The following is a 23087-nucleotide window of genomic DNA, read 5'->3' as shown; positions in this document are numbered from 1 at the left end:
GAGCAAAGGTAGGGCTTCTACTGGACCTCTCCAATTATCTTCAATGCATTGACATTATGACTTGAGTCCTACTCTTAAGTAAACCACGGAAGATCCTTGACTCCATAGGGCAGGCTTGGAACCTGACAGCATGACCAAGGTAAAAAGACCCTTGGAAGGATGGGCTGCTTTGGACTCCCTGGGTAGCATTTTATGACTCAAGCCTTTGAGGGACATTTTTAAAAATATATCTGTAGCTTCATCAGCCATTCGTTAGTAGAGAGCCGAATTTATCTTTCTGAGAAACACCCTTGGCCACAATGTTTTGACGCCTCTCACACCCTCCCCCTGAGCCTGCTTCAGCTCTCTGCATTGCAAGAGTGAGAGATAAATTTACCACATCAGCAAAATCCCATTATCAGTTGAGAGATGCCCTGGGGTTTGCAGGATTCCTAAATAGAAGCTGGCAAGTACACAGACATAACACTGAGAGAAAACACAGATTGCGTGTTTGTGTAAAAAAGCCCATCCTAGACACATCAAGGTCATTTCCAAGTAGCTAGCTCTAGGTCAGTACTGCCCAAAAAAACTTTCTGCAGCAATGAAGCCTCAAATCTGTGTGTCCAATACCGTAGCCACTAGCCATATGTGGTATTGAGCACTTGACATGTGGCTAGTGGGACTGAGGAAATAAATCTTATATTTTACTTAATTTCAAATAATTTAAGTGCAAATAGGCACATGTGCCTATGATATTGGGCGGAGCAACTCTAGATAGTTCTGTTTATAAAATATCCATACCTCTTGTGAAATAAAAACTAACCAGGGATCCCTTTGAGAAAACTTACTCATGGAATAAACTACTGTAAGAAAGAATCTGTTTACTTGTGACACGGGGAAAGTTACCTAATCTGATAAATGAAAAAATATCATAGACTGAATCACCAAGCACATGGCAAGTTGGAGAAATTTCCGTGAAGATCATTTGGCATTGTTCTCCAGAGTTTAAAACTTGAAGTTCAATTATATTCTACATGCAACACCCCTCCTGCCCCGACCAACTTCTAAAATAACCACAAGAGTATGATTCTTATAGCAGGCAGGTGGCAAATATTCATTGTACTTCAATATACTGTCTTTCTCAATGTTGACTTGTTTGATGTCAATGTTTATTCAGTGCCTACAGAAGGCTTGGTTCTGTAAAGGTTACAAAAGGCATAAATGACATGACATTTGCCTTGTATCAGGATCCCAGTTCTGTGGCAATTTAAGAAGAGTAAACTATGAAGCAAAGAATATGGAATTCCCTCATCAAACAGCTCTGCTTTCTCCCTGACTTGTACCCGTTCAAGGATGGTGGTGGGGACTTCCCTGGTAGTGCAGTGGTTAAGAATCCACCTGCCAATGCAGGGGACACACTCGTGTTAGATCTGGGAAGATCCCACATGCTGTAGAGCAACTAAGCCTATGCACCACAACTAGTGAACCTGAGCTCTAGAGCCTGAGAGCCACAACTACTGAGCCCACATGCCACAACTACTGAAGCTCACGTATCTAGGGCCCATGCTCTGCAACAACAGAAGCCACTGCAGTGAGAAGCCTGTGCACAGCAACAAAGAGTAGCCCCTACTCACCACAACTGGAGAAAGCCCGTGCACAGCAGTGAAGACCCAACACAGCCAAAAAATTAATTAATTTTTTTTAAAAAAAAGGATGGTGGCAGAAGACAGAATCACTTTGACAGGGAGTAAAGAAGTTATTGCAATAAACAATAGTTTCATTTTTAAGCAGTTGAGTTGTCAATTTTTCTCTTAAAAAGGACTCTTTGGAAAATGATATAAAAATTCTCATGAGTTTTTGAATTTTGCATTTTTAGTTCTACTCTAAAGAAAATAGGTGACCAATTCCCTCACATTAGGGATACAGTCTTAGAAGAGATGATTTTTTTTTCAGGATCCTCTAAGTAGCAGTGATATTCAAAATATTTGACAACCTGTAAAGGCAGGAACACCACCCAATCAGAATGGATAGTGTATGGGCACCAGCCAATCAAAATGGATAGTGTATGGGCACCAGCCAATCAGAATGGATACTGTATGGGAAGCAGGCAATCAGAACAGTCGCAGAACACAGCACATCCTCATATTGTGCCAGCAAATACCCTTTGAGTTATTTGCTGATTCACAGCAGGGGGTCCAGGGTAGGGGCTGAAAGTGATTTAAGATCAGAAACTATTTTACAAAATGATAGTAAACGTTTTATTACTCTGCTGCATGGTGCTACGTAGTTATTGCATCATTTACAAACTGAAGGTTTGTGACAACCCAGCACAAGTCTATCAGTGCCATTTGTCCAACAGCATTCGAACACTCATGTCTGTGTGTCTTGTTTTGGTACTTCTTGCAATATTTCAAACTTTTTCATCATTATTATTCTTGTTAGGATCGTGGATGAAAAATGTTGCCTGCCCCATCAGCAAACAAAGGATGCTGTGGACTTCAAGCCCTCAGCCACTGCAGCACCCCCAACAGTGCACCCTGAGGGGACTCAGGATGGGAAGGAACAAGATACTGGCCCGAGATAGCTAAGATGCACATCAAAGGAGTGATTTCCATGATCCCAGACTCTTGCCTCTTCCCATACAGGGAAAAGCACTAAATTCATTAACTTGAGCTGTTTCTTTAATTAACAGTAAACTTTTGATGTTCCTACTACCTGATCTTTGCTGCACAATTCCTCTATTTCCTGGCTCCTCCCTGACCTCTTGGGAGCAGTCCCTCAGAGTGATCTGAGAGGCTGCCTCCCTGGCTTAAGTTCTCAGAAAGTCCACCGAATAAAACATCATTCTCAGCTTCTAGGTTGTGCATTTTTTTTTCAGTTGACATAGTGATCTGTGATCAGTGATCCTTGATGAGACTATTGCAAAAAGATTTTGACTCATTGAATGCTCAGATGATGGTGAGCATTTTTAGCAAAAAAAAAAAATGTTTTAACTAAGGTATATGCATTGTTTTTTTAGACATAATGCTATGGCACATTTAATAGACGACTGTATAGTGTAAACATAACTTCCACATGCACTGGGAGACCAAAAAATTCATGTGACTTGCTTTACTCTGTGATCTGGAACCGAACCTACAACATCTCCGAGGTCTGCCTGTATGAACGACTCTACCACTGGATTAGCACGCAGGGGTGAGGAGTGATAAGAAACATCATCACCATGAATCTGTGTCTTTTACCAGGTAAGTTTAAGGAATTCACTACAATCTTAACACTTTTTAAAAGTCACATTCTACTTCGGCAATAGCATGGTTGGACCTGGCGGGGGGCAAGCAGTTGTTAATTACTGGCCATCATAGCAATCTGTACCACCTACTGCAGAGCACAGCCAAACAATAGTCTGGCCTCTACGTTAAATATGAAGCGATCGATGGGCAGTGAAATACACTGAGCATCTGCACATGAAAAAAAGGGAAAAAAATTTTATAGAGGTCTCTGTTTTGTTTCTTGGAAAATGCTTAGTTCCTAAACTCTATGATTCTTTACCTCCTGAATAGTAAAGAGTTAATAGTAAAAGCATACACATTTTTTGATGTTTTCCCTTTTATTTATGAAAGAACATGCTGCCCATTTCCAGTTCTTTCATGGCTGCAAGTACATCCCCCACAAAACAATCCACATCTAACTCATCTGAGGACATGAGAGCAAGACTGATAAGGGAGCAGATAAAAATGAACGTCTTCGTGTCAATATCCAATTGCGAGACATTTCTCAAGGTACACATCAGCTTTACAATTTACTATTGTGTGTAACCTACAAGTTCCAACTTTCTTGGCAGTTTTAGATGTCTGATGGATCCTAATTTTTAATCCTCTTTTTTTCACAGATAATATGCAATAATACCCACAGAGTAAACATACATAAATATCATCTTCATGGGATTTCAGATAATAAAAACTCAAACGTCATGGTGGGATGTAGACTCGTCTACCGTTTGTCGGGTTAGCAAGCAGGACTGCTGAGTGATGAGAAGCATTATCGTGATGAATTTGCAGCTTTTACTTGGTAACTGTGGAATTCAGTGAAGTCTTGAAACATTTTAAAAATCAAATTCCACTTTAGAAGCTGGGGAAATGGATTTCTTCTCTCGGTATAAAATACGCATTCCGATGATGCCAACATCTCTTCTTCAAGGTCATGTTGGTAAAGCTGGAGGCTTAGGAAAATGGAGAGAAATGGCGACATCATCGTGAGCATATATGACATCATCACAAGCAGGGATGACATCATCGCGAGCAGGGATGACATCATCATGAGCAGGGATGACATCATCGCGAGCAGGGATGACATCATCGCGAGCAGGGATAACATCATCGCGAGCAGGGATGACATCATCGTGAGCAGGGATGACATCATCGTGAGCAGGGATGACATCACCATGAGCAGGGATGACATCATCGTGAGCAGGGATGACATCATCGTGAGCAGGGATGACATCACCACGAGCAGGGATGACATCATCATGAGCAGGGATGACATCATCACAAGCAGGGATGACATCATCATGATGTAGGTCATCAGCCAAGTGCCACATGGAACCAAAGGGATGTCTGTACTATACCAAAGTCACATTCCTGACCTTCTTCGGACTGGTCACCCTAAAGGATACCTGTGGATGACTTGCTGGGCCTGGCTGGTGGTGATCAGATCCCTGGAGACAGAGAGAAAAGGGTAGATTGAGGTGGTCTAGATCACCATAAAAGGCACCTTTGAGAAGGAAGCTCCACTCCTCAGTCAAGATAGGATGAGGGTGCAGAGGGGAGCATAAATGTTAACCTGGGTCCTTCCTTTATGACTGTCAATAACATACACACTAGATGTTTCCCAACTTCAGGGCCTAAAGAACAACCCAATTCAAAGAATCCAGAATGTGTATGAAGGCAAATGACAGCAAAAATTCACTGTTTTGTTTTTCAACATTCCTATGGAAATTCTCACCATTGTATGAAAATGTAAAATATTTCTAATCTTCTTTAAATAACGCACCTTCTTTCTAAAGAAAAGGCACAAAACTGAAAAACTGACTCTGTGTCGATCACCCATCTTTGTCCTCGGACAGTGTTCCTGGCTCTTACATTCTTCTTCTGAAATGTACTCCCAAGCAGACCACTCACTCCTCCGAGGGGCCGATGCCTGTGGAAGAGGGTTGCCCTATTAAAATACATGCAGCACATTTTCCTGCTGTCCTGAGGATGCTGGCTCAGACTCCAGGGCACCGGAGTTGCATTTAACATCTTAAATAATGTAACTGGGCACCATGAATAATTTACGTCACAACGGAACGTCGGCGAGTCTCGGGATGGAATCACTCTGACTGCCCATCACACAAGGAGAACCTCGGGGCTGCTCGGGCTATCTCAGCATCGTGCTGTAGAGACGGTGCTTCTGCTATGACGATGCCTGCGATTTTTGCTGTCCTTTGCCTTTTGTCCCCATGACACAGTGGCACCGACCATTGTTGTTTTCTAAGTTTACCAACAGTTTATTTCTGTTGATCTCAGCTGGGGAGAGATTAGCAGGGAAGACATCACCCAGGTTTCGAGTTACTCATAAGCTCACCCCTCAAAACTGACAGAGTCAAAAGGAAAGACACAGAATTGCCTGAAATAACAGGAAAATGGACTGACAGTGAGTCATGAAGAAGAAAAAGATTGTTTTAAACATTCATCATGATTGGAAATATTTGGAAACCCTGTGGCTTCATATCAAAATAAAAGTTGCTTTCCTTTCCCATTAACTGTCATTTTCAGGAAGAATTTCTGATTTTATTTATTAGTTTTGCATTAATGTGCTTCATAGGCAGTTACCCCTCCATTAACTATTGGGAGACAACTGGGGATCTGAGAAAACAGGTTCCCCGCGACATCCATGCTGACCTCCTCCATGGCAGTGTGGGCCTCCAGAGTTCTGGACCTCAACGGGAAAGATGTCAAAGGAGTGAGAGTCGTAGGGAGCTGGTGCTGCAGCAGATGGGGCTTCACCCCTTCCTAAAGCATTAAAAATCCAGGCTCCTGGACTTCCCTGGTGGCACAGTGGTTAAGAATCCACCTGCCATTGCAGAAGGTGGAGCACTCCCAAACTCATTCTACGAGGCTACCATCACCCTGATACCAAAACCAGGCAAAGATGTCACAAAAAAAGAAAACTACAGACCAATATCACTGATGAATATAGATGCAAAAATCCTCAACAAAATACTAGCTAACAGACTGCAACAGCACATTAAAAAAATCATACACCACGATCAAGTGGGGTTTATCCCTGGGATGCAAGGATTCTTCAATATACGCAAATCAATCAACGTGATACATCATATCAACAAATTGAAGGATAAAAACCATATGATAATTTCAATAGATGCAGAAAAAGCTTTTGACAAAGTTCAACATCCATTTATGATAAAAGCTCTCCAGAAAATGGGCATAGAAGGAAATTACCTCAACATAATAAAAGCCATACATGACAAACCAAAAGCCAGCATTGTTCTCAATGGAGAAAAACTGGAAGAATTCCCTCTAAGAACAGGAACAAGACAAGGGTGTCCACTCTCACCACTGTTATTCAACATAGTTTTGGAAGTGTTAGCCACAGCAATCAGAGAAGAAAAAGAAATTAAAGGAATCCAAATTGGAAAAGAAGAAGTAAAATTGTCACTCTTTGCAGATGACATGATATTATATATAGAAAACCCTCAAGACTCTACCAGAAAACTGCTAGCACTAATTGATGAGTTTAGTAAAGTAGCAGGATACAAAATTAATGCACAGAAATCTCTTGCATTCCTATACACTAACAACGGAAGAGCAGAAAGAGAAATTAAGGAAACTCTCCCATTCACCATTGCAACCAAAAGAATAAAATACCTAGGAATAAACCTGCCTAAGGAGGTAAAAGATCTGTATGCAGAAAACTTTAAGACATTGATGAAAGAAATCAAAGATGACACAAACAGATGGAGGGACATACCATGTTCCTGGATTGGAAGAATCAACATCGTGAAAATGACTGTACTACCCAAAGCAATTTACAGATTCAATGCAATCCCGATCAAATTACCAATGGCATTTTTCACAGAACTAGAGCAAGAAATCTTACGATTTGTATGGAAACGCAAAAGACCCCGAATAGCCAAAGCAATCTTGAGAAGGAAAAATGGAGTTGGTGGAATCAGGCTTCCTGACTTCAAACTATACTACAAGGCCATAGTGATCAAGACAGTATGGTACTGGCACAAAAATAGAAAGGAAGATCAATGGAATAGAATAGAGAACTCAGAAGTAAGCCCAAACACATATGGGCACCTTATCTTTGACAAAGGAGGCACGAGTATACAATGGAAAAAGGACAGCCTCTTCAATAAGTGGTGCTGGGAAAATGGGACAGCAACATGTAAAAGAATGAAATTAGAACACTTCCTAACACCATACACAAAAATAAACTCCAAATGGATTAAAGACCTACATGTAAGGCCAGACACTATAAAACTCCTAGAGGAAAACATAGGCAGAACACTCTTTGACATACATCAAAGCAACATCCTTTTTGACCCACCTCCTAGAATCATGGAAATAAAATCAAGAATAAACGAATGGGACCTCATGAAACTTAAAAGCTTTTGCACAGCGACAGAAACCATAAACAAGACTAAAAGGCAACCCTCAGAATGGGAAAAAATAATTGCCTATGAAACAACGGACAAAGGATTAACCTCCAAAATATACAAGCAGCTCATGCAGCTTCATACCAAAAAAGCAAATAACCCAATCCACAAATGGGCAGAAGACCTAAATAGACATTTCTCCAAAGAAGACATACAGATGGCCAACAAACACATGAAAAGATGCTCAACATCACTAATCATCAGAGAAATGCAAGTCAAAGCCACAATGAGGTATCACCTCACACCAATCAGAATGGCCATCATCACAAAGTCTGGAAACAACAAATGTTGGAGAGGGTGTGGAGAAAAGGGAACTCTCCTGCACTGTTGGTGGGACTGTAAGTTGGTACAGCCACTATGGAAAACAATTTGGAGGTTCCTTAAAAAACTACAAATAGAACTACCATATGATCCAGTAATCCCACTCCTGGGCATATACCCAAAGAAAACCATAATCCCAAAAGAAACTTGTACCATCATGTTTATTGCAGCACTCTTTACAATAGCCAGGACATGGAAGCAACCTAAATGCCCATCAACAAATGAATGGATACAGAAGATGTGGCATATATATACAATGGAATATTACCCAGCTATAAAAAGGGATGAGATGGAGCTATATGTAATGAGGTGGATGGAACTACAATCTGTCATACATAGTGAAGTAAATCAGAAAGAGAAGGACAAATATTGTATGCTAACCCACATATACGGAATCTAAAAATGGTACTGATGAACTCAGTGACAAGAACAAGGAAGCAGATACAGAGAATGGACTGGAGAACTCGAGGTATGGGAGGGGGCGGGGGGGTGAAGGGGAAACTGAGACAAAGCGAGAGAGTAGCACAGACATATATATACTACCAACTGTAAAATAGTCAGTGGGAAGTTGTTGTATAACAAAGGGAGTCCAACTCAAGGATGGAAGATGCCTTAGAGGACTGGGGCAGGGAGGGTGGGGGGGACTCGAGGGGCGGGCGTCAAGGAAGGGAGGGAATATGGGGATATGTGTATAAAAACAGTTGATTGAACCTGGTGTACCCCCCCAAAAAAAAAAATAATTAAAAATAAATAAATAAATAAATTAAAAAAAAAAAAAAAAAAGAATCCACCTGCCAATGCAGGGGACACGGGTTCCATCCCTGGTCAGGGAAGATGCCACATGCCACAGAGCAACTAAGCCCATGCACCACAACTACTGAGCGTGACAGCCACAGCTGCTGAAGCCCACGCGCCTCCGCAACAAGAGAAGCCACCACAATGAGAAGCCCGTGCACCACAGTAAAGAGTAGCCCTTGCTCTCCACAACTAGAGAGAGCCCACAAGCAGCAACAGAGACCCAACGCAGCCAAAAAAATAAATTAAAAAAAAAAAAAAAAAGAATCCAGGCTCCTGTTCTAGTAACTGTTGAGCGTAGGAAGTAATCAAGATCATGCTTGGCGATGCACGATGAAGCCGCAGCGTGTATAAGCTCTCTGCAGCCTGCAGACGTAGACACAGACGGTGGAACTCTGGGTGGGATTGAAGGCGAGGGTGAGAGTAACCCCCAAAACCACCTGCTCCTCAGCATCTGCGCTCAGCTCTGAGTGGGCGTGGCCACAGACTCAGGGCCTCCTCTCCCTGTAGGGGAGTCCACGTGAGGCCAGCAAGTGTACAGGCACCATCAACCCTGGAGAGGAGTCTGGTGCAGCCTTTGCCCAGTGTGGTTACCATGAAGGCTTTGGGACTCTGAGCAAATCATATTAGATGGGGTGAAATGACAAAGCAGGCAAGTCCATCTTTGGCAAAGTCCTGCTCTCCCCTCCTGTAAGCCCTGTTGCCGTCTTACCATAAGGTAGCCAATAACCCTTCAGTCTAGCATGGGGAGAACACACACACACGTGGACCCACGAGTTACTATACTTGCCGAAGCCAAGATCGCCCTGCTCTGAGACCTACTGACACAGAGTGGGAGCCTTCGCTGCTGTCATACACACCCTGTCTCCATCCACAGGTCTTGCGTCTGACCCAACCAGGTCCCCAGTGATGGAGCCTGGGCCACGCTTTTGCTGCTGGCTGACTCACAGCTTGAGATCTCTCAGTTTAAGCGACAGGCTTTTTGGGACCCGAGCCTAGCGCAGATTTTTCTGCAAAATTGCATCATCTGTCGTCAACCATCCTGAACTCTAACAAGCCAGCTTCTCAGGCAGGAGTCTCACTGGGCACCTGCCCTGGGCCCGTGAGGCCCACCTGGGTGGCAACACCCCACGGCAGCTCAGACGGCAAAGTGGGCAGAGTCACACCGGGGCACGGGGAGAGGAGGGCAGGCTGAAAGGACAAAGGACGGGGCTCTGCATAGCTCTCAGCTGCCTGTCCTGGGCCCTCCAGGGAGCAAGGCTCACGGCACATGAAGAAAGGTCACCCGGAGAGAAAGCACAGATTACACTGTCCTTGCTCTATGGCCTGAGGTGTTCTGAGGAAGGTCCCCATCAGCCTACACAGTCAGGGACGCAGCCGCACAGACCAGGCTGGGCTGTAGGCCTGGCCCTGGCAAGTTCCAAAGGAACCTCTGGCTAAGGGGGGCCTGGACCTGCTCCTACAAGCTGTGGCTTGACCACCTGGTGTCTCTCCAGTGGCCAGATGACCACAGGCAGGACGGTGTCCTCTTTGGAATAAGGACACAGAAGGGACCTACTGAAGGCCCAGCCCTTTCCTCTACCACCCTCCCTCCTCTTTTTTTTTAAACTGAAGGCTAGTTGATTTGCAATGTCATGTTAGTTTCAGGTATACAGCAAAGTGATTCAGATATATACATAGAGAGAGAGAGAGAGAGAGAGGTATTCAGCTTCTTTGCACTTATAGGTTATTATAAAATATTGAATATAGTTCCCTGCGCTATACAGTAGGTCCTTGTTGTTTATCTATTTTATATATAGCAGTGGGTATCTATTAAATTAGGAGATAAACTCCTAATTTATCTCTCCTCCCCCTTTCCCCTTTGGGAACCATAGTTTGTTTTCTCTGTCTGTGGGTCTATTTCTGTTTTGTAAATAAGTTCATTTGTATCACTTTTTTAGAGTCCACATAGAAGCGATATCCTATGATATCTGTCTGCCCTCTCCTTCCTTTAAATGCCTCACGGGAAGCATAGCCCATGGTACACCTAACGTCCAGGTTCTCCAAATGGGTATCCAGGACACAGTGCCTGGGCCCACACCTGCAAGGCACCCTTTGCTTAATGATCAAAGATGGGCCTCTTCAGAAATGCGCTTGTCCAAGTTCCTTCGCTTAGAAAAATCCAGCTATTTAAAACCTTTTGTCAGTTTCTAGCTCAGGCAAAAAATAGTTCATCCTCCTGGCATTCTCTTTGATTCTTAAGGAACCTGGTGCTCTGGCCGAGATGCCCTGATTTCCTAGCAGCCTTACAAACACTTCAAGAAACACAGGTGTGTGTGACCAGCCCCCAGGGCCCAGCACCTCAAGGGCCACTGTTCTTTTTCCACCAACAGATTATTTAACGGGTTACATGTTTAAGCAGCAGAAACTTCTTAAATTTCTCTCCCTGTAAGTTTTCAAAACAACACTTCAAGCCTAAGAGTATGCATTCAGAGCCCCAAACGTCATCTGTCCCAATGCCCAAACGCATCCAGAGTCCCCTTTCTCCTCATTTACAGCAGGGGGAATCATCTGACATGACCCTCTCTGTATCTCCTCCCCACCTGCCCCATCCTCCACCCCAGACCTGAGCACGGTGGTTTGTCCAGTGGAAAGACACACGACAGAAAAAGGTAACCACAGAAAGGCCACAGAGGTAATGATTGGCTTAAATGTGTTCTTGCGTTGACTGCACTTGGTACTGGGGGAGAGAGAGCCCCTTCATCAGCCCGCAGTCCCCACTCAGGTCCAGTCATGGGGTCTTGACAGGAGACATCCTTCACAGCTTGGCAATTACACCTTTTCACCAACCACCTCTTAATCAAGAGACTAGCCCTTCGAAGGGGAAACTGTTGCTCCTCTACAGAAAAAAGATAAATGTGCCCAAGAGAGCAGCCTTGTGCGAATAATTTTACCTCTCTATTTTCCTGCCACCCAGCCTCAGGAAGCAGCTTGAACTCGTACCTGGAGCTCATGATCTGTCACGTAAGCCCATCTGCTTTTGTGCCTCGGACCCCACATACATCTTCCCGCCTGGATACCTCGGTTGCCATTAATAGCATCGTTTATTTCCTCCCATACGAGGCTGAGCATCAGTCCAGGCTCCCCTTCCCCCCAAAGGCCTGGGAGGCACACATCACTGGCAAGATGTATGTACGGAGCCGAATGCCTACTGCAGGGAGGAATATGACAGCCTGGAGCCGCCTGGAAACTCCAGTGAGCATCTGTGCCAGGGAAGAAGGATGGGGCTTCGAAGGCGGTGCTGGGCAGTAGTGCCTCAGGCCGGTAGACTCCGAGGCAGAACAAAGCCAAGGTCATGTGATCCACAATCTGCCGGAACCCCAATCTGTGAGCGTACCTTTTCCAGAAGCTAAGCGGGGAGAACACCCATTGCGGACGCTACGGCAGAATTGCATCCAAGTACTTCTCCTCTGAAGATGCACAGGCCAGAAAACGGTCCTGGTTATATACATATTTGTTTAATATGATTTTTGGATGTGAAGAATCATATCTTCTGCATATGAACCCTAATTCCTTCATGACTGGCAACCAATAATGACTTAGTGTCTGACAATAAGTGTACTGTGTCCTCACAGTTCCCAATGAATGGTTTTCTTTATGTTAATGTCCCTTGGAAGGTCAGTGCCCATCAAAAGTTGCCTAGCAACCAGGAACATCTGCGATCGTGCCTCTGCTTTTAGCCCCAGACCCACACATCCATCTGTACACCCTACACCTCTGTGTAGATGTCCACGTCTAACAGACACTTCAAGATGACCAGTCCCCAATTAAACATCTGGTCTTTCCCCCCAAAACCTGCTACGAAGGGAGAGATACTACATGCTCCAGCCCCATTCCCTCATGCTGTCCAGTTGACTTCGAAGTGAGCAAAGGTCACATTTGTCCACCATGAACATAACGTAATCACCTACCACGGGGCAAGGGTTTTTAAACGGTAAAAAAAAAAAAAAAAAAAAAGTCCAAAAGGAGGAAGAAGGTCTGAATCACCTGGTGAGGCTGCCTACGGTCGCAGGGTTCTGGAAAGCTGGAGTCAGAGGACTTCGCAGGGAGAGAAGCAGCTTCTGCAACAGAAAAATGATTTCAGAGCCCTAAGGGACCAAGACCACACTCCCTATTCTCACAACTCTCACCCACAAAGAAACACCTTTGCTTTTATGCAGTAAATGGCACGAATTTATGCCGGGCATGAAAAATCTGTAACCACAAACGGTTTTTATAAAGTGTACTTGAGGTTATATACTTTGAGGACTTTATCTTTCTAAGGAAATAAAAATATAGCAGAAGGACTCAAAATCGATTCCTTTCTTGACACGTGGGTCTCATTCAGAGACAAGATGAAGCCACGGCTTTAACGGCTGACCGAGGGAAATAAACATGGGGGGAAATGGGGCCAGGGAGGTTCCGTTTGGCCCATCATTTTGGTCAGGTTACTTGATTAGTCACTCAAAATACTAATGAATAAATATTCTGTCACAGGAAATCTTGCAACAGGCTGCAATCGGGTTATCAAAGGAAACTGCCCATGCTTTGCAGAATTCTTTTGAATCTGAGGCATACAATTTGGACTGTACATAGGAGACAGCCATTGAAAAATGGAAATTGTGGGACTGCTGAGAATAAAGTCCCAATCTCAGCAAAGAAAAAAAAAAAGTTTTCGAGCCTCTTGGCAAAAATCGATTAACCAAAAATCTGTGGAATTTGTTTTGCCAGCCACTTGTTAGGGCCGGTCTCCCTCCCCAACTGCTAAGGGGTAATTTGTGCAGTCTCTCACTCTCAACTGCTCTCAAAAGGATCTCCGTTCACATCCTACCCCTGTCCCTCACTAGTGGCAGTGGCTTCAGAGACACCCCCTGTTACGACTGTCAAATAGAAGAGAAAAAGATTTCTTGCTGAATTTCAGATTTAACTGAGGTTTTGGAGGAGTTACCCTCAATGTATTAAAATGCCTCCTCACACACTTTAAGGTAGAAGCATTTTTTTTAAAAGACAACATTGAAAAAAAAAACAGGATTTTTAAAAGCGCTTAGGTTTCCACCTTTATTCCTTTTAAACTTTAGACAAGTAAGTAGATTTTGCATATTATCTTCTCCTAGAATATTTCTACTTCTGGAATGTCTCCTTCTTCTAAAAATTACCCCTCGAATAACGACCACCAACAGCTAAGGCAGCTTCAGAAGACAGTGGGGATTGCCATATATACATACTAATAAGAAAAAAATATCAAATTGTACACTTTAAATAGGTGCAGTTTACTGTATGTCAATTATATCTCAATAAAATTCTAGAAGAAGAAGGAGAAGGAGAAGGAGGAGGAGGAGGAGGAGAAGACGAAGACGAAGACGAAGACGAAGACGAAGAAGAAGAAGAAGAAGAAGAAGAAGCTGGTGGGCAGCCTGTCCCCCGACTCTCCCTTCCAGATCTTTCCATGGCCCCCACCTGGCCACTCACTTGTGGTCCTTGGTTCATGTGAACTGTAGCCATAGTTTTCATTTCCACTTTTTAACTTTGTTCCGGAAGTGTCTTTGTTTGTCTTCACACTTGCAGATTTCCTAGAATTCGACGATTTGGAAAAGCCAGATGTTAATCAGCGGTGGACACTCGGGTCTCACCGCTCCACGCAGAGCACTCACGCACCATGAACGCGCCACAAGGCCAAAGCTCGCCCACTGGTCTCTAGCAGGTGGCCAGCACTGGGGTGCACCCTCCCAGCCACCAGCTCGGCCGTGTAGATGGCCTGTGAGCTCACACACACCCCTCGTGGGGATCTTTATCATGATAGGTCCATGGACTCCAGCCCCCACGTGGCTGATACTCAACTCTCGCACACCAGTGACCAAATAAAGCAGGGTTGCCCAGCTATGACCCACAGGCCAAATCCGGCCCCCTATCTGCTTTTTTAAATAAAGTTTTATTGGAGCCTGTCTGCTTCCGTACGGTCTATGGCTGCTTTCCTGTTGCAGCAGCAGAGTTGAGTGGTTGTGACAGAGTGTGTGGCCTACAAAACCCCAAAGATTTACCATCTGACCCTTGACAGAAAAAGAATGCCAACCTCTGAAATAAAGCAAAAATCAGTGCAGCTTCCCAGGGGAAGGAAGTTTGGCAATGGATACCAAAGGCTTTAAAATATTTATGTTTCATCACTAAGAACTGATTATAATAAGCAAGGGAAATAAACAAGGGTATGTGCAAAGATTTACCTGAAACCATGTTCATTCATGAGCTTTTTATACTAGCAAAAAGCAAACAACCCAGGTGCCCAGCTCTAGGGGACTGGTAAAATAAATGACGATGCATCTCTAAAATGGAATTCCATGCCACCTCTAAAAATTATCAGAGGTGAGAACTCTCATGCACTGCTAGTAGAAGCGTAGGGACTTCCCTTGTGGTCCAGTGGTATATGGAATGTGCCTTCCAATGCAAGGGATGAAGGTTCGATCCCTGGTCAGGGAACTAAGATCCCAAAATGCCACAGGGAAACTAAGCCCAAGCGCCTCAACCAGAGGGCCCGCGTGCCGTAAAGTACAGAGCCCACTCACTTCTGCAGCCCACACGCTGCAATTAGAGAAGAGAAAACCCGTGTGCCACAACTAGAGAGGAGCCCTTGCACCACAACGAAGAGCCCACGTGCTCCAACTAAAACCCGACACAGCCAAAAATACATAAGATAAAATTTAAAAAAAGAAGTGTAAACTGCTATGCCTGCTTTGAAAACTGTATGATATCATCTAAAGCTGAGCATATACCTACCCTATGACCCAGCTTTCACTAATAGATTATACCCAACAGAATGCAAAATAGGAATGAGGACATGACACTAAAAGACACATACTAGATCACTCAGTGCAGTAATGTTCATCACAGCTCCAAATGCCCTTTTTTCTTTTTTTTCAAACTTTGTTGGAGTATAATTGCTTTACACTGTTGTGCCAGTTTCTGCTGTACAACAAAGCGAATCAGCTGTATTTATACGTATATCCCCATATTCCCTCCCTCTTGAGCCTCCCTCCCGAGCATCCCTCCCACCCCTCTAGGTCATCAGCAATCATTGAGTTGATCTCCCTGTGTTAGGCAGTTGCTTCCCACTAGCTATCTATTTTGCATTACTACTAAATGCCCTTTCAAAGTAAAATGGAAAAATCAGTTGCATACATGCCCTGTTTGTGGTATTATCGAATATTAGCGCGTATATGTGGAATCTAGAAAAATGGTACAGATGAACCTATTTGCAGGGCAAGAATAGAGACACAGATGTAGAGAACACATGTGCACACAGCGGGGGAAGGGGAGAGTGGGACGAATTGGGAGATTGGGATTGACATATGTACACTGCCGTGTGAAGAACAGATAGCTAGTGGGAACCTGCTGTATAGCGAGGAAGCTCAGCTCGGTGCTCTGTGATGACCTAGGTGGGTGGGATGGGGGAGGCGGGATGAGGGGGGTGAGAGGGAGACTCAAGAGGGAGGGGATATGGGAGTATTTGTGTACATATAGCTGATTCACTTCATTGTACAAGAGAAACTAACACAACATTGTGAAGAAACTACCCCAATAAAAAATAATAATATTAAACCATGCCCATCTACATTCAACAATATGATCCACTCACAGCATGAAGTTTAAGAAGACGGACACAAGACGTGACTCCATTTATATCAAGTTTATAGACTCTGACCTCGGGGAACGTGGGGATAGATGTCAGAAGACATGACCTTTGAGGAAGGGGCAGGGGATGATTTGATGGGGGCCTGAGAGGGGATTGGGGTCCTGGGGGTGTCCTAGCTCTGCATCAGGAGTCCAGGCCCAGATGCATATGCTTTGTGAAAATTAATTAAGCTATGCACCTACAATCTGTGTGCTTTTCTACACTTATATTTCAATTAAAAAAAAACTTTACTAAGCAAAAGAAACAAAAATATTATAGACAAGTATTTCTCAACAGGAATAATCTTCAGAATAGTGTCAAGTAAGGAGAGCAAGATATAAAATGATGTTTATTATGATCTAAATTTTGCAAAACACATAATGTATCTATGTGAACACACGTGTAAATATATACATACTTAGACAACAATTACTTCTGGGCAATAGAATTAGCAGTGATTTTAAAACCATTTCTTATACCTAACTTTATTTAAAAAAATTTTTTTAAATAAACATGCATTGATTCTATAAGAAAAAAATATATATGAAAAATATATATATGTGCTCTTTTAATGAAGGATTCTGTGGGCAGCTGGAGTCAGCACTGTTGACCCAGTGGGAGGGGAAGCAGGTAAAACACAGGGGCCCCAGTGAGCTGCCCCATCATTCTTTCCTGGACCCAATGCGCTTGGATCTAAGGGTGAGAGCTCCATGCAGACAAGGCCTCAGGCCCTGAGCAAGGTCAGCTGGTTCCCATTCAGACCCTTCCATTCTCTGGATGGGAGATACTGGCCACATTACCTAACCTCCCCATACGCCTCAGTTTCCTCATCTACAAAATGGAAAAACAGCCTCATGGAATCATTGTGAGAATTAAGGAAGAAACCTCCACCACGTGTGGAACAGTGCCTGGCAGGCATGCTAGGGGCATTCAGTATATGCTAGCTCTACTGTCACTACCCTGGTCATTATTATTATTCCTGTGGTTACTGCTGTTCTCTGCCTTCAATAGCTGTTGATCACTGTACGTAGCTAAGAACCCAGAGAACAGAAGAGACATTGCACAGTCAATAATGGTGAACAGAAGAATGCAGATCGCCACCGTGCCAGCGACAGCAATGGAGAGAAATTCTGGTATAATTATCAGGGTCAGTTTTCCTTCCTTTCCTTGGGCCCCAAGTCAGGCCCCAAAGCAGGTGTATTTTTGGATTGCTGCTTTGTGGTGTCCTCAGAGCAAGCAAACCACATTGTCATCAGGCAGTGACTGGGGTCGAGGGAGAGCGGATGGTACCTGTTACATGGAGATTACATACATCTTCTTTCACCACACGTAGCCAGAAGATATTTTAAATTATAGCATTTCACATATTAAAATTATCTAATAAAATACTGAAAAGTAGATGTGGCTTTAACATCCCCAACAAAACCACCACTGTCTAAAAATCCCTCCCCAGGGTGCATTTATAATTATGTAAATATTGCAGACATTTAAACTGGTTATAACTATGCCAAGTGCTTGGCTTAGTTACCTTAAAAGTGCTTGCAGCTCCTTCTGGACAGCCGTGAGAATGGCAGGAATTTTTCCATCCCTCTGCCCTGGGCGGTGAGCAGTGAACACTCCTGATCTGTCTGCCTGGTCAGTTTCATTGCCTTAAGCCACCCAGCTGGTCTCACTGTCTCTACCACCCCAGAAACTCCAGCAGGACCTCCGCCTGCTTCTTTAACATCCTTGAAAAGGTCCTCACATCCCTAGCCTTGACTCAGAGCAGGAGGGCAACAGTCACGGTACAGAGTGTCCTCTTGTGGGAAAAGGTTGCAAACGCCAGACGCCAAGTAAAACTCCACTCCACCTTCCTAAGTGAGCAAGTTAAACTTAGGCAGTAGGAACCCACCTATTTTATTCTGCAATTAACGTTGCTCTATGAGTTTGTGATTGGCATACATGTTTTTCAGAGTTGTCCATTTTTAGTACCTAATTTTGAGTAATATAATCCTAAAATCCCACAACTGTGTGTGTGGTTGGGGGCGGGGGGGGGGGGGTGTTGGTTGGTTGGTTTTCATTTATTTGTTTTTGTTTTCAGAAAATTGACATGATATCCAACTTACCTTATCTCACTTTGATAACTAGATTCTACAAAGAAAAAAGAACAAAATCACATTAGCAAAATCAGGATAGTTATTCTGAAAATAAAATCTTAATTTTTATAGGCCCCCTGATTTGAAATACTCACATTATTGAGTATTTGTGAGCCAGTAAGTAGTATCAAGTTCCCCCACAGTGAATATGAAATGATTTCTAAGCATAAGGAAAGTGGAATTCACTATTCGTGATCATAAAAATGAGTATTTATAACACATGGGTACCCAAAATGCAGCAGGTGCCCACTTACTCACTCACTAAGTAAGTACTTAGTGAGCACTGGATTTGATTCCTGAGGTTATAAAGACGCCACTCATTCACCATGAAGAGGTGCTGGGCTCCCAGTCCCTGCTGTCAATCATTCAGGACTCAGTGTGTCAATCATGCCAGCACCGTGCAAGGTAATATTTCATTTTACTCATCACAACAACCCAAGAGTTATCAGATTTTTAACAAACTATGTACTATTATACGCATATAACCATATCTTTAACAGATAAGAAATCACATTGCTTAAGCACTCTATTTCGTTTGCTCTACAATACATTTTCAATCAATACGTACCAATGGTATCAATTCATACAGTTGTGTGCACCCCCCAAAAGCCCTCATGAAATCACTAATGTTTTTAACCAATGGATTCTTGGACTGGAGGGAATCTAGCATTTGAAAATGGGGTGCACCAGAGCCCACACAAAAGTCCCTGCCCGTCTGGCTCTAAAGCCAGTGGGCTCCGCACCTCCACTTTCCTGTCTAGGCCTCCTATGCACCAAGTGTTAATGAGATCCAAAAAATATTCATTTTCCTTATTTTGTACATAATGGTCTCACTTATTTTCATTTCTGATAACATCTGCTGATTCACACCTCAAATTGAACCTCAGAAGCAATCATTTGAATTGAAAGGGAGAGATTTTCTGGTTTCCCTCTGGTAATAGAGGAATGACACTAGTGTTCCTGCAAGGGCCAGGCTGCAGGAGGTGGGGCCCTGGTCCCCCCCCCCCCCGCCCCCCGCTCTAGAAGCTTTGATCCCAAAACCTTCAAGTCACACTGAGTGGGGTCCCCAGCTGTCCTCTGTCAGCCCCCAGTAAACCAGGCAGAGCACTGAGAATTCTCCAGGCACCCACAAAGCAGAGCACCAGAAAATACTTTTTTAAAGCCTTGATGATTAATATTTTTAAGCATGGAAATAATTATCTTGGGGCAATCCAGGACTTCGCGGCATTCTTTACATTTTTGTTAAGGTGAAGTGCAGTGTCCATTGTGAAACAGCTTTTCAAAGTCAAATAAAGGATAAAATCTAGGATAGATCACACAAACTTTTATTGTATTAATTTATTTAATTCTCATAACCAATCTATAGGATAATACTTGTCCCCATTTTGTAAATGAAGAAGCTAAGAATCAGAGAATTTCCCTGGTGTACATCCTGTGTGGCCACAAACCTTCTTACCAGGCTGGTGTGGGACAGACAAAAGCTTAAGAGATGCAGAAGTCCAAATAACCAGTATGTTCTCCAAATACCCCACAATCGCTAATGTTGAAAATAATAATCTGAAGGCAATGAACAATCCTAGTCAGTTCTAAATTAAAATTCAAGTTATCCATAGTTTTCATTAAAATCCAGGGGTTTTTTTTGGTTTTTTTGTTTGTTCGTTTGTTTTTGAGTAATGTATGTGTGGCATACAGGGTAACTCCCAGGTAAATTCCCAGGTAAAAACAAATTCCCATCAAATATGGGTCAACCGGTACTTACTACTTTTCATTTCTGTTTCCTAGAGAATATAGCACAGAATTAACTCCCCAAGGACAAACTGAACACATGCAGGAGCCAAGGCTAGACAATTAGCCTAGTTAAGGGTGGACCACGCACTTCACAAGGCTTATCTCCCTAAAAGAACAATTCTAAGTAAAAGAGTTGGGGAACATGGTGCCTGGCAGACAAGCAGAAAGTGCTCATCGAATGGCAGTTAGTGTTAATAAAATTAAAAGTGCAATTAAACTGACAGGTAGCCAAACATCAAAACTCTGACTTTAAGAAAATTAATTTAAATATTCAAATAGGAGCAGGTGCAGGTTTTATGAGAGAAAGAAAGCCAAAGATGGACACACACACTAGACACTTGGAAAGTCCTGAGCATTCCATATGACAAAGTCCCTGTGCTTTCTGACATCACAAGCTAAGTCCAGAACAAGCCCACCCCAATGTTGATAAGCCCACCCCTATGTTGAGCCTGCCCCCTAAACAAGGCCACTCTTTCATACATCTTAGAGTATGTCAAAAGACTTCATTTAGAAGATGCGTAATTATTTTTATTCATTTTACTGGTACTACTTTTGTTAACAGAAGACCATGGTTTTTTTTTTTTTCTACCACTGCAACAATATTCACCTACAAAAAAGAGAGTCAGAATTCTACAAAATAGAAAATAATCTTTTGATGGGTTCAGACAGTGGGTATTACTCTTGGAAAATAAAACATAGCATCTAAATGACAGGTTGCAATAGCATTATATCCTTGCAAATAAACAGAAAACTCAAATAGTGTGAAAAAGGCACCTCCTCTTCACCTTCTCAAAGTGTGAAGATCTGTCTACCTTGGGGGGTCAACTCAGGCCCCAGAGGAATGGCTTCCTTCCTTGAGAAAGTCCTTTCCCTCAATATGAATTGCATGCATTTCCTTTCAAGGACCCTAAAAGCCAATATATCTTTTGAAAGAACTGATGAGTTAATGAACTACAAATGCTCATACCAAAAGTTCAAAAATATATACAAATCTATATGAACAACAACAACAAAATTACCTTTTTTCTCTCTCCTGGAGACACAGCAGCAGAATATTATAATCAGAACAACGATCAGGATGAAAAGCAGTGACAACGATACTGCAAGTAGAACTATGGCCCAGGTAGGCAATGATGTACCTGGTTTATCAATGCTGTCTATAAGGTAGAAAGGAGAAAAATATATATTTTAGTGATGCTTGCCACTATCAAGGGTATGTAATCACTGATTCTGCCACACTATAAATTAGATTACATTTTCCAACAGTGTCGTAACTATTCCATCTGCTACAGCCAGGTGTCAAAGGCCAAGTTGCCTTCAGTGTGCTTAAATACTCAGTGCTCTACAGAATCTTCCATTACAGTGTTCATTGCTGCCAATAAATACCTGCCTAGTAACACAGTCCAAGCATTCTCTGGTTAACACCTCTAAAATTCTTGAGAGGTAAATAAGCTGGGCTGGGCCACGATTCCCTGAGGTTGGAACAGTGGTTTCCATGCTCTGACATCCTCTACTTATTCAAGAAATGCTTGCTGACTGGATATATGCCCAGGAGTGGGACTGCTGGATCAAAACTCTAATTTGAGAAGATACATGCACCCTTATGTTACAGCAGCACAGTTTACAATAGCCAAGACATGGAAGCAACCCACATGTCCATCAACAGATGAGTGGATAAAAAAGATGTGGTACATATACATAATGGAATATTACTTAGCCACACAAAAGAATAAAATAATGCCATTTACAGCAACAAGGATGGACCTAGAGATTATCATACTAAGTGAAGTAAGTCAGAGAAAGACAAATATCATATGATATCACTTATATGTGGAAACTAAAAAAATGATAAAATGAACTTATTTACAAAACAGGAACAGACTCACAGACTTAGAAAACAAACTTCTGGTTACCAAAGGGGAAGGGAGGTGGGGGAGGGATAAATTAGGATTGTGGGCTTAGCAGATAAAAACTATTACATATAGAACAGATAAACAACAAGGTCCTACTGTAGAGCACAGGGAATATATAGTCAATATCCTGTGATATAATGGAAAAGAATGTATATATATGTATAACTGAATCACTGTGCTGTGCAGCAGAGATTAACACATTATAAACCAATTATATGTCAATAAAATTAAAATTTTTTTAAATAAATATTTATTGAGCAGCTACTTCTGAACAAGACTGGAAGGATGACCTTGGTTCTCAATTCCATGTTCCCAGCCATTGAAAGTCAAAAGCCCAGAGAAAGTCAGAACAAATTGAGGAAGAGTCACCCCCAAAGGAACTTAGTGCAAGGCTCCACCCCAGTACCACCCACACCTCACCTGCAATTCACTTCTCTTCTAGTAATTGCTCTTTGCGTGGCTCTCGGGAACCACCTTCCTTAGTGTCTACTTTGCTCTCTTGTTCTATCCAGGAGTCATGGAGGTGGGAGACGGGAAGGATCAGGTGGGGCAGGGCAAGCAGGAAAAAAAAGAGCCTGAATGTCACTTGCCACTTATTTTGTTCAAATCTGTACAGAGATTAACCAACATGTAACTGAAACTACCACCTGATGAGTGTTTCAAGCTATAGCTGGTCACCAAATTATTTTTAGGAATGGAAACAACTGTGATACTTTTGAAGCTGCCATAATGTTATTTACATTAATGTATCT

At 42.9% G+C, this 23087-nt stretch overlaps 1 protein-coding gene across 1 annotated transcript in view; it reads right to left on the bottom strand.

Annotated features, from left to right (window-relative positions):
* Positions 1–4341: 4341 nt before the first annotated feature.
* Positions 4342–23087, bottom strand: part of IGSF5 (immunoglobulin superfamily member 5) — a 45510-nt gene continuing 26764 nt past the window's right edge. Inside the window, exons 5-9 of the mRNA XM_057697064.1 lie at positions 21442–21579; positions 18605–18629; positions 14306–14406; positions 12845–12918; positions 4342–4693 (exon numbers count right to left, since the gene is read on the bottom strand). Coding sequence (XP_057553047.1) covers positions 4598–4693; positions 12845–12918; positions 14306–14406; positions 18605–18629; positions 21442–21579 — 434 coding nt within the window. The 3' untranslated portion in view covers positions 4342–4597. The remainder of the gene's footprint in view (positions 4694–12844; positions 12919–14305; positions 14407–18604; positions 18630–21441; positions 21580–23087) is intronic.

This window comes from Hippopotamus amphibius, chromosome 10, assembly GCF_030028045.1.
Source record: "Hippopotamus amphibius kiboko isolate mHipAmp2 chromosome 10, mHipAmp2.hap2, whole genome shotgun sequence".
NCBI lineage: Eukaryota > Metazoa > Chordata > Mammalia > Artiodactyla > Hippopotamidae > Hippopotamus > Hippopotamus amphibius.
The sequence above is the reverse complement of the archived record's forward strand: the minus strand, read 5'-3'. Positions and strand labels throughout refer to the sequence as shown.